At 41.3% G+C, this 12,829-nt stretch overlaps 1 protein-coding gene across 1 annotated transcript; it reads right to left on the bottom strand.

The window, feature by feature from the left end:
- Positions 1–265: 265 nt before the first annotated feature.
- LOC137635357 (uncharacterized) lies at positions 266–12,567 on the bottom strand. Its single transcript, XM_068367820.1, has 6 exons — positions 12,342–12,567; positions 11,508–11,678; positions 11,239–11,397; positions 8,374–8,445; positions 7,641–7,789; positions 266–923 (listed from the first exon to the last, which is right to left on the bottom strand). Exons 1-5 carry the CDS (start codon positions 12,544–12,546, stop codon positions 7,653–7,655), a joined length of 744 nt encoding a protein of 247 aa, XP_068223921.1. The 5' UTR covers positions 12,547–12,567; the 3' UTR covers positions 266–923; positions 7,641–7,652.
- Positions 12,568–12,829: the final 262 nt, after the last annotated feature.

Raw genomic sequence — 12,829 nt, 5'->3', positions numbered from 1 at the left:
TCTGTGGAAACTTGGCTATATCTTATAAACATATCAATTTCACTCAAACTTTTCTCAGTGGGGTGTCTATAGAAACTTGGCTATATCTTTAAAACATATCAATCTCACTCAAACTTTTCTCAGTGGGGTGTCTGTAGAAACATGGCTATATCTTCAAAACATATCAATTTCACTCAAACTTTTCTCAGTGGGGTGTCTATAGAAACTTGGCTATATCTTTAAAACATATCAATCTCACTCAAACTTTTCTCAGTGGGGTGTCTGTAGAAACATGGCTATATCTTCAAAACATATCAATTTCACTCAAACTTTTCTCAGTGGGGTGTCTGTGGAAACTTTGATTCTGAATTGCATCAACATCGTAATGCGCATCAGACTAAGAATGGCAAACCGTGCCGTTGTTTATGGTGAGAATATAAGTTTTTGCTCTGAAAACATAGAATCTTACTTAATTCTAAATTGAAACAACACATCAGTTTACTCTAGGTAGAATACTACTCAAAACTTCCTCCTGAAAACATGACTTAATACTACTATGCAGTGCTTTTGAATTGAAGTCAAAACACACTTAAAACTAATTGAATTAAACCTACATCAAAGTTGACCATGTTGTAGAAGCACTCAGTGGAATATAATTGAAAGAGACGGCAAAAACCAACAACACAATTGTCTCAGAGATGAAGTGGTATTATGTTTTACCTTTTACTCGGACAATATTGAACAATGATTTCAGATATTTATAGACAATATTACTGCTATTTAAGGGATCTTTGAATTAGAAAATCACAGGTGATAACAGCGTCACAGCTGGTACGTTGTGGGAAACAACGTCCCGGGTGGCTTAAGGTGAAAAATAGTCATAGATGGTTCCTGATGAAAAGTAACCTCACCGATGACTGAAGAAAATCTGCACCACAGTTTACCTTGGAGAAAAAAAGGGGAGTTGCAGTCAGTGTTTCATTAATTTATTGACAATAATGATAATAATAGTAATAATAATAATAATGATAATAATAATAATAATAATAATAATAACCATAGTAGTAGTAATTACTGCAATATATGAATACTCTAAATGGGAGTTCATTGGCTAATACCTAACTATAGCACTGAATTGTAAGCCAGGATTATCTTCATATAATACCTTCAGCATTTTAAAAATACACCCAAAAAGGCATCATTGATATCCTAAAGAAATGAGTTGAGGTAATTATTGCATTATTGTGATGGTCCTGTGTCAAGCAAATGGCAGAGCAAAAAATAATTGCACCCAACCAGAAATGGGGCTCAGAATGTTGTATAGTCCAGCAGGAAACACTGTACAGTAGCGAAGTTTCCATTGTCTCGGTATTGTCTTTAGCTCTGTCGACTTGAGCTTGGGAGAACACCCAACGAGAAATGGGCTCAGAATGTTGTATAGTCCAGCAGGAAATACTGTACAGTAGTGAAGTTTCCATTGCCTCTATATTGGCTTTAGCTTTGTCGACTTGAGAAGGGGGTACACCCAACGAGATATGGGGCTCTGAATATTTTATAGTTCAGCAGGAAATACTGTACAGTAGTGAAGTTTCCATTGCCTCTATATTGGCTTTAGCTTTGTCGACTTGAGAAGGGGGTACACCCAACGAGATATGGGGCTCAGAATGTTTTATAGTTCAGCAGGAAATACTGTACAGTAGTGAAGTTTCCATTGCTTCCGTATTGTCTTTAGCTCTGTCGACTTGAGTTTGGGAGTACACCGAACGAGGAATGGGGCTCAGAATGTTTTATAGTCCAGCAGGAAATACTGTACAGTAGTGAAGTTTCCATTGCCTCCATATTGGCTTTATCTCTGTCGATTTGAGCTAGGGGGGACACCCAACGAGAAATGGGGCTCAGAATGTTTTGCAGTCCAGCAGGAAATATTGTACAGTAGTGAAGTTTCCATTGCTTCCGTATTGGCTTTAGCTCTGTCGCCTTGAGCTTGGGAAGATGCCCAACGAGAAATGGGGCACAGAATGTTTTATAGTCCAGCAGGAAATACTGTACAGTAGTGAAGTATCCATTGCTTTTGTATTGGCTTTAGCTTTGTCGACTTGAGCTTGGGACGACACCCAATGAGAAATGGGGCTCAGAATGTTTTATAGTCCACGAGGAAACACTGTACAGTAGTGAAGTTTCCATTGCTTTCGTATTGTGTTTAGCTCTGTCGACTTGAGCTTGGGAGGACACCCAATGAGAAATGGGGCTCAGAATGTTTTATAGTCCACGAGGAAACACTGTACAGTAGTGAAGTTTCCATTGCTTTCGTATTGTGTTTAGCTCTGTCGACTTGAGCTTGGGAGGACACCCAATGAGAAATGGGGCTCAGAATGTTTTATAGTCCACGAGGAAACACTGTACAGTAGTGAAGTATCCACTGTCTCGGTATTGTCTTTAGCTCTGTCGACTTGAGCTTGGGAAGATGCCCAACGAGAAATAAGGCTCAGAATGTTTTAGAGTCCAATAGGAAATACTGTACAGTAGCGAAGTTTCCATTGCTTCCGTATTGGCTTTAGCTCTGTCGACTTGAGCTAGGGGGGACATCCAACGAGAAATGGGGCTCAGAATGTTTTACAGTCCTGCAGGAAACACTGTACAGTGGTGAAGTTTCCATTTCCTCCGTATTGTCTTTAGCTCTGTCGACTTGAGCTTGGGAGGACACCCAATGAGAAATGGGGCTCAGAATGTTTTATAGTCCTGCAGGAAATACTGTACAGTAGTGAAGTTTCCATTGCCTCTGTATTGGCTTTAGCTCTGTCGACTTGAGCTTGGGAGGACACCCAATGAGAAATGGGGCTCAGAATGTTTTATAGTCCAGCAGGAAACACTGTACAGTGGTGAAGTTTCCATTGCCTCCGTATTGTCTTTAGCTCTGTCGACTTGAGCTTGGGAGGACACCCAATGAGAAATGGGGCTCAGAATGTTTTATAGTCCTGCAGGAAACACTGTACAGTGGTGAAGTTTCCATTGCCTCCGTATTGTCTTTAGCTCTGTCGACTTGAGCTTGGGAGGACACCCAATGAGAAATGGGGCTCAGAATGTTTTACAGTCCTGCAGGAAACACTGTACAGTGGTGAAGTTTCCATTTCCTCCGTATTGTCTTTAGCTCTGTCGACTTGAGCTTGGGAGGACACCCAATGAGAAATGGGGCTCAGAATGTTTTATAGTCCTGCAGGAAATACTGTACAGTAGTGAAGTTTCCATTGCCTCTGTATTGGCTTTAGCTCTGTCGACTTGAGCTTGGGAGGACACCCAATGAGAAATGGGGCTCAGAATGTTTTATAGTCCTGCAGGAAATACTGTACAGTAGTGAAGTTTCCATTGCCTCTGTATTGGCTTTAGCTCTGTCGACTTGAGCTTGGGAGGACACCCAATAAGAAATGGGGCTCAGAATGTTTTATAGTCCTGCAGGAAATACTGTACAGTAGTGAAGTTTCCATTGCCTCTGTATTGGCTTTAGCTCTGTCGACTTGAGCTTGAGAGGACACCCAATGAGAAATGGGGCTCAGAATGTTTTATAGTCCTGCAGGAAATACTGTACAGTAGTGAAGTTTCCATTGCCTCTGTATTGGCTTTAGCTCTGTCGACTTGAGCTTGGGAGGACACCCAATGAGAAATGGGGCTCAGAATGTTTTATAGTCCAGCAGGAAACACTGTACAGTGGTGAAGTTTCCATTGCCTCCGTATTGTCTTTAGCTCTGTCGACTTGAGCTTGGGAGGACACCCAATGAGAAATGGGGCTCAGAATGTTTTATAGTCCTGCAGGAAACACTGTACAGTGGTGAAGTTTCCATTGCCTCCGTATTGTCTTTAGCTCTGTCGACTTGAGCTTGGGAGGACACCCAATGAGAAATGGGGCTCAGAATGTTTTATAGTCCAGCAGGAAACACTGTACAGTGGTGAAGTTTCCATTGCCTCCGTATTGTCTTTAGCTCTGTCGACTTGAGCTTGGGAGGACACCCAACGAGAAATGGGGCTCAGAATGTTTTATAGTCCAGCAGGAAACACTGTACAGTAGTGAAGTTTCCATTGCCACCGTATTGGCTTTAGCTCTGTCGACTTGAGCTGGGGGTACACCCAACGAGAAATGGGGCTCAGAATGTTGTATAGTCCAGCAGGAAACACTGTACAGTGGTGAAGTTCCCATTGCCTCTGTATTGGCTTTAGCTCTGTCGACTTGAGCTAGGGGGGACACCCAACGAGAAATGGGGCTCAGAATGTTGTATAGTCCAGCAGGAAATACTGTACAATAGCGTTATTGCCTCTCTATTGGCTTTAGTTCTGTCGACTTGAGATTGGGGGACACCCAACGAGAAATGGGGCTCAGATTGTTTTATAGTCCAGCAGGAAACACTGTACAGTAGCGACGTTTCCATTTCCTCCGTATTGGCTTTAGCTTCATCAACTTGAGCTTGTCGTGAAAAGGAATTTATATTGAGGATCAGTGTAAAGAAATTCTTCACCTCAACCTTCTACAGATTGAAGGCTACCACCATGGTGCCTCCTGTAGTTGCGATGGGAGAAAGCCTTTCGGGAACAATAATGGTGGACTAAAGTAATCGCTTTTAGAGTATAGTTGCAAGTACATCCTTCGTGTAATCCAGATGGCTCTGTCACTAAACCATCCCAAAGGAAAAGAATCAATCCTTTTGGTGGGTGTTTTTGACACTGGTGATATGTAATGAGGTCTTGTAGATGAAGACAGATGATTGCTGGGATGAAGAAATAAAATTCCGAGCGGTAGATTGCGTTTATTGCACACAGCAAAGGGTTATGTACAGGGCTGCTCTGGAAGGCGAACAGCTTTTGCCAGGAGAAGCAAGAAGATTGTTCGTGCGCATGCACGAAGTGCTGACAGCGCGACTCATGGTTATGCGTTTGTAACATACAAAACTTATGACACGTAAAGGGTTCATATATGTAAGGCAATATTACACTAATCTAAAGACACTAAGCAGAGTAATGAGGAATTCTATCTGCCTCATATAGTTCTAGAATCTAAACGGATTCTTTTAGCTTTCACGAACGTTGAGAATAAAAAAGGGATTTTGACGAAGGAAAAATCTATTTCTGGGAAGAGACATGTGACGCCCGGTGAAAGAAGTCCTCAATACGACTATGCGGGCAAGTCCAAAACAGAAGGATGATCTAGAGGGCGCGCATGGTAGGTGTCGGTGGCGTGGTCCAACTGTGTTCTCTAGCGCCTGTTACGGCCCTTCCCTTTGATGAAGGGATTATCTAAATGGAAGACAGCCTGTGAATAGTGGTTTTCACACGCCCCTGTTGTATACACGACACCCACAAGGTGATCGCGCGAGGGTAGTAACCTCTGCATTCCATGCTTTTATCTTTCTCTAGTATATTTGGAAGATTTATATTAGAAAAGTGTAAAGAAGGACTTCTTTCACCGGCCGTCACAGGTCGCCCCAGAAATCATTAACTTGACCTTGCTTGTTATGGTCTTAGCAGGCCCAAATAGTTGAATTCCTATTTCATGACAAATGGGGTCCCTTTTTTTTTTTGCACATATCGTAGAATTTGCAATGGTAATTTGTTACCTATTTACGGGAATGATAAAACTTGCTGTGCAGACCTTCGTCAATTTATTAAGTTTTAACCAAATACGTAATATCTTATGCTGAAAAGAATCCTTTCACATGCACCCAGGTGTACTTTGGCTAGAGGAATCATCTGATTTTAATCTTAAAGCTCAAATGATTAGTATGGAGAATAGCATTGTTTTTTTTTACCTTGTTAGTCATGAGTCCCATGTGTTCAAACTTAACGGAGGGTAGTGTTCTTGCCCTATTACTATTCGTATTATGTATGCACAGTATCTGGTTCTGCCTTGAAATGGAACTTTTTGGTTATGCAGATGATCCTACTCTTTTCATTTTTTCTGCAGATGATCCTACTCTTTGCATTTTTTATGCAGATGATCCAACTCTCTTTGCATTTTTTGTGCAGATGATCCTACTCTCTTTGCATTTCTTATACAGATTTTACTCTGCATTTTTGTGCAGATGATTCTACTCTTTGCATCTTTTATACGGATGATCCTACTCTCTTTACATCAATCTGATTTCCTTAGTTCTGTAAACTTTTTGATATCCGAACCTATTGAACAAACATCCAACTAAAATTGGGAGTTTGATTCAAAATGTGAGGATGAAGTCGACGTCTTAACAGAATTAAAAGAAGCTCTCGGGATACCGATTTCTCATACCCATTTTTTTTAATTGACACTATTCCCTTAGCTAACTTACTATAGAGTAGAATTCAAAATAGTAATGTAGGTAGCATAGGAGTCCATCTGTTTAGTACTGTTCTGTTATGGTCCTCATCGTCAATGTCGTCATCGTCGTCTTAAAAGTTGTTGTTGTCGATGTCGTTGACTTGGTCGTCGTCATCGAGTTCGTCGAAGTTATCGTTTAAGGTATCGATGTTGTTGAAGGTGATGTCATTGAAGGAGTTGTCGTTGAAGGTGTCGTCGTTGAAGGTGTCGTCGTTGAAGGTGTCGTCGTTGAAGGTGTCGTCATTGAAGGTGTCGTCATTGAAGGTATTGTCGTTGAAGGTCCTGCTTCTTGCATCTTTTGACAAAAACTTGACTGTTCTGTTTCTTATCCACATCATCATAATTCTGTTTGCATCGACTTTCTATTGCTTCCAGGTCCTCCCAGAGCACACTGTCCACCACACGATGAACGGAAAATGCTTGAAATCAGCAAGTCGGATCGCTATGATAGGCTTTTCGACATAGACGAACCTTGCTTATGTAGCACGAGATAATTAATCTCCTACCTACTGACCTTTCTTGCTCGTCAATATTGTAAATCAGCCGGTTTAATCTATTCCGTTGTTGTAACTCAGCCAGGTCATAAACCATATTTTGCACCGGGGATGTAGGTGGGTCTTGGATTTTCTTTTGTAACAATGACAAAAGTTTCACTATGGAGATTTTTTTCAGTTTCTTGTGTACTAATTTTTATATCGTCGTCGTCGGCGCCCACTCGTGTCCGAGTATTGGGTTCTGTCGTTAGCCATCAGCCTCCTGAGAAAGAGATGAAGAAGGGTGGAGGAAACGACAGAATGCCAGTAGCTGGGTATATTGTTTTGGGTGGTCGTGGCTTTGCAACGGCCACGCACACACACTTGGCCCACACCGTTTTCACCGCGGCTCAAGACATATGAGACAGGCGGCTTCTCCGATGTTGGTTGCATCGGGCTGCCGGGTTCTTGTTATGTCAAGGCCCGCCTTGTTGCCTGCCCGACAGGCATTGCCCTCTTCCGCCGGCGCTGGGAAGCTCCGCTGTTGGGGTCTTGTTTGGTTTGATTTTGGAGTTTTCCTTCTCCTAGCCTTTGCCTAACTTAAATAAAGGAGAAGGCCTATAGGGGTCCAGTCTTGGTCTGGTCTCTCAGAACTGGCCTTAGCGGTATGGTTGAGCCTGCCAGGGTGGATAAACTACCCCACCGCCATTGCCCAGCCCATCATTGAGACACTCAAGCCCCTCTACTGCAGCAAAGTGCTGGACCATCAGAGGGGACTAATTTTTATATGTTCAGATGATTAATAATGTTCAGTATTACCAATAATCTTTGGCGGCTGATTATAGACTTACCTTTCCAGTAGCTCAGAAGTTTCTCTCGCACACGAACCAGTACTTGCCGCCACAATCTTCATTTGATATTGTCCATGTTAAAAGATAATATAATGAATAACAATTCTCTGATCCCGTAGGCAGGTCAGTGGGTGTTGCCGCTACATTTCCTGAAAGAAAGAAATAATAAATTCGTAAAGTCATTTTATTTGATCTGCCCAGGATCAACTAACTCAGTGGTTCTTATCCTGTGTTCGATCGAACCCCAGGGGTTCGTTGAGACAGTCTCAGGGGTTCGGCGGAAGCATCAGCAAATGTAAGATTGATTTGCAATAAGGATTCATTATGTTTTTGTGTGAGGTTCATATGGTTGATTTTGTTCTTTGAACACAGTGGTTCTGTGTGCAACTGATGCCTGGTTAATATTGTGCACTAATAAAATAAATACCTGTCTTGAATTTGAAATATATGCTGATATATTTAGTGATAACTTTCTTTTTCTTTTCGTATACTGTTTACCTATATTATATATATATATTTCCGGCTATGAAGAGTTCGATTAGTGTAAATATGACACTTGTGGGGTTCAGTACCTCCAACAAGGTTAAGAACCACTGAACTAACTTGATAGACTGTAAAAGCCAAAAGGAATTAATGTAAATGCCTAATACCTATCATTTTAGTTTACTTTAGCACACACTTCTACAGGGTAATGTACTACAGCTTTCACATGACTACACTGCTAATTTCTTACCCGTCATTCGCTGCCACATTGCTGGCTGCGAAGCATCGTCTCTTTTGAGCCCAATCCAGTATAGTGCACCAGCTGTTTCAGAAAGAAAAAGGATTTCGGTGTAATTCAACTACAGGAAAGTTTGATTTGTTTTCAAACATGTTCAATGGCACATTTATATTATCCCATCATACCACTAGAAGAATTTAACCTGCTCGTGTATCAGCTCTCCCTTAACCCTTTTACCCGCGGGGTTTTTTGAAATTTCCAACCCTTAACCCCCAGGGGGTTATTTTTTTCCCAGCACATTTTGCAGTATATATTTTTTAAATTGCTCTAACAGCCTTAATTTTTGTCATAGAGAGGTCACGTTGGTCTCATTCTCTTGGAAAATGCCTGAATTTTCTCAAAAAAATTATCAAAAAATATGAAAAACAAATTTTTATAGCATTTTTTTGCAAGGGCGTACCGGTACGTCCATGGGGGTAAAGGGATGGCTTTTGTGAAACGTACCAGTACGTCCTTTGGGGGTAAAAGGGGTAAGTTCAAGGTTGCCAGCCCCAAACATCTTTGTTATCCTGAAATGTGCTGGAACTTGGGCGCTGAATCAATCGGCCGCGATATCTGCCACCCATCCCATTTATACGCAGTATATAAAAAATGAAACTGTTCAAATATTACTAATATCTTCATTAATATTACCAAAATGAATGCTTCAATCCCTGAACTATATGTTGGCTAACAGATAACAGATAACATTTGATCTTAAGGTGAATTTAAAAGAGCTGTTCTTTGATTGTCCCACAGAGGCTCATACATAGGCAGCCCGTAAGTAAGGTAGACAGGATACGTGTAAAATTCACTACAAGATAGATATGAATTAAACCACTGAGAAACAGGTCAATTCAATTATGGATGTATTTACCAAATACAAGGCTAGTATACCTAATTCATTTGCAGTTATTTAGATAGCCATGTCAGTGAGACGGAGACAATCTCACAGGACCAGATCTTTGCAAACAGGTCGTGAGAAGCTCGTGTAAAGTATATTAAAAGAATTGACCGAGAAATCAGGAAACCTCAAGACTTGACTTGAGCTTTCAAAAATAGGATTTCTTTCCGAAGCAGAAAGGGATGTGGAAATAAATTGTAGGCTAAGAAACATACACAAATATGATTAATAATCAAGCTAGGATCAAAGATTAACTAGACAATAGCTGCAGGTGATTTATCAGGCATCTCTCAAAACACTGGAATAAAGGTCAGTATAGACCAGTTTGTTTGGGTGGATAGGCCTATTTCTAAACGCTGGAATAAGGGTCAGCATAGACCACCTAGTTTGAGTGGATAGGCCTATTTCTAAACACTGGAATAAGGGTCAGTATAGACCAGCTGGTTTGGGTGGTCAGGCTTATTTCTAAACACTGGAATAAGGGTCTTCATAGACCAGCTGGTTTGGATGGACAGGGCTATTTCTAAACACTGGAATAAGGGTAAGTATAGACCAGTTTGTTTGGGTGGATAGGCCTATTTCTAAACACTGTAATAAGGGTCAGTATAGACCAGCTGGTTTGGGTGGACAGGGCTATTTCTAAACACTGGAATAAGGGTCAGTATAGACCAGCTGGTTTGGGTGGACAGGGCTATTTCTAAACACTGGAATAAGGGTCAGTATAGACCAGCTGGTTTGGGTGGACAGGGCTATTTCTAAACACTGGAATAAGGGTCAGTATAGACCAGCTGGTTTGGGTGGACAGGGCTATTTCTAAACACTGGAATAAGGGTCAGTATAGACCAGCTGGTTTGGGTGGATAGGCCTATTTCTAAACACTGGAATAAGGGTCAGTATAGACCAGCTGGTTTGGGTGGACAGGGGTATTTCTAAACACTGGAATAAGGGTCAGTATAGACCAGTTTGTTTGGATGGATAGGCCTATTTCTAAACACTGGAATAAGGGTCAGTATAGACCAGCTGGTTTGGGTGGACAGGGCTATTTCTAAACACTGGAATAAGGGTCAGTATAGACCAGCTGGTTTGGGTGGACAGGGCTATTTCTAAACACTGGAATAAGGGTCAGTATAGACCAGTTTGTTTGGGTGGATAGGCCTATTTCTAAACACTGTAATAAGGGTCAGTATAGACCAGCTGGTTTGGGTGGACAGGGCTATTTCTAAACACTGGAATAAGGGTCAGTATAGACCAGCTGGTTTGGGTGGACAGGGCTATTTCTAAACTATGGAATAAGGGTCAGTATAGACCAGTTTGTTTGGGTGGATAGGCCTATTTCTAAACACTGGAATAAGGGTCAGTATAGACCAGCTGGTATGGGTGGACAATGCTATTTCTAAACACTGGAATAAGGGTCTTTATAGACCAGCTGGTTTGGATGGACAGGGCTATTTCTAAACACTGGAATAAGGGTCAGTATAGACCAGTTTGTTTGGATGGATAGGCCTATTTCTAAACACTGGAATAAGGGTCAGTATAGACCAGCTGGTTTGGGTGGACAGGGCTATTTCTAAACACTGGGATAAGGGTCTTTATAGACCAGCTAGTTTGGGTGGTCAGGCCTATTTCTAAACAATGGGATAAGGGTCTTTATAGACCAGCTAGTTTGGGTGGATAGGCCTATTTCTAAACACTGGAATAAGGGTCAGCTTAGACCAGCTATTTTTGAGTGAAGATTCCAAACTCATAGATCTTACCCCTGATCTCCAAACCCTAGCTCCTAAGGACTGTGAGATTTTATTCACTATTGAAATCTACCTGGCCGTCAGCATGAAACTAAAAAAAGAAGGTGCAGAGTGTGGGAAGTTTGTGATGATTCCTCTATGCCACCACAATCTTGTTTAATGTCTAACTGACTTCAGCTTTGGTTGACTTACCAGCGGTTGGGATCATTCCAGTCACTTCATCATATTTTTCTTGAGTTTCGAGGGTAGCGAGTTGGCCTCCGTCGCACTTGCAAGCGATATCAGCTTCCAAAAATGTAGCGCTTTCTGAGTAAATCTTATAAAATCCACTCTGCCCCGCATAGTCGTTTCCTTGGAAAAAGGGTGGGGTGTATATGTAATGTATAGGGGTTATAAAATGTTTATATATACACTACATTTCAAATTTGAAGTAAAAACGCAGGCAATTTTCAACAACTTACTAAACGAGTAGAATGTCATAGCAGACAAGATGTCGGAAGTTGGACTCAGTAGTTCCAAGTGACTGAAATAGTCCTCTGAAACGAGGCACCTATGCTCGTCGTTGTCGGCCACATCTAAAAAGGTGGCGCTAGTGCAGGTTCCCTTCGCAAAGCACATGTTTTTACATTGGCCTGAAAATGATTGATTTTAATTTGGGTGTTATCTTGAGAATGCAATGTTAACCTAGAAATTATATTTTCTTATTGTACTGGGAATGCATTGCCCTGCTTACTGTGACTTAAATAGGGTGAGATTAGCTGTAGAGGGAGTGACACGTCACTCCTCGTAGGATGTAACGTAAGTCTTAGGAAGCTGAAAGTCCAAATATAATAATTGCTGAAAAAAAATTAAGATTGATAAACATATATTTAAAACTATTTTGGAAGATACTCTCAGAATTTGGGATGAGCAATGAATAAGTTACAGTTTTTTGTCAAAATGTAGAATTCTATGTATCTATTTACCAAGGCACTTCCCCCAATTTTGGGGGGTAGCAGACATTAAAAAAAGGAACAAAAGGGGATCCTTCCGCTCTCTGCTCCTCCCAGCCTGACGAAGGATTCAGCCGAGTGTGGGTGGTACTGCTAGGGTGCCACAGCCCACCCTCTCCCATTATCCACCACAAATGAAGTTTCATACGCTGAATCCCCTACTGTTGGAGTTAAGGTCCAATATGCTATATACTTAAGGTGTACCAGCTCAAAGTCTGATTACAAGTTACTTTATCTTTGCACATTCAAACTGGTCACAGTTTAAACTAACTAAAAAGACAAATTGTCAGTTTGAGAACTCACACGGGCTCGTAGCTGTCATATTAAGGTCGACGTACTTTGGCGGCAGCATTTTGTCGAAAACCATATCTCTCTCCATGTAGATGTGGCTTATGAGTCCCGTCGGACTCAAATCCAGATCGGCATGGGGGATTAGAGCTGAGTTTGTCAGTTGGTACAGCGTTCCCATCGACAGCAAATTCGTTAGCATCACAGACAGGCCTTTCATCTTGATTGTAAAAGTCTCCAAGACTTCCTGTGTGATGGAAATTGAAATAATACTAGCAACAAAACAACAGTGAATAAAGAAGATATCCATTTTTAGGAATCAAGATATAAATTCTTCTCAAGTCTCTATTATTATTATTACTACTACTACTACTACTACTATTACTTTCTTAGCTACCCTAGTCTGAAAAGCAGGGCTCCAATAGGGATAAGAGCCCAATGAGGAAAGGAAATAAGGAATTAGATTAGTGTGCATGATTGTACCTTCAATCAATAGAACTCTA

Source organism: Palaemon carinicauda, unplaced genomic scaffold (assembly GCF_036898095.1).
Source record: "Palaemon carinicauda isolate YSFRI2023 unplaced genomic scaffold, ASM3689809v2 scaffold1171, whole genome shotgun sequence".
Taxonomy (NCBI): Eukaryota; Metazoa; Arthropoda; class Malacostraca; order Decapoda; family Palaemonidae; genus Palaemon; species Palaemon carinicauda.
The sequence above is the reverse complement of the archived record's forward strand: the minus strand, read 5'-3'. Positions and strand labels throughout refer to the sequence as shown.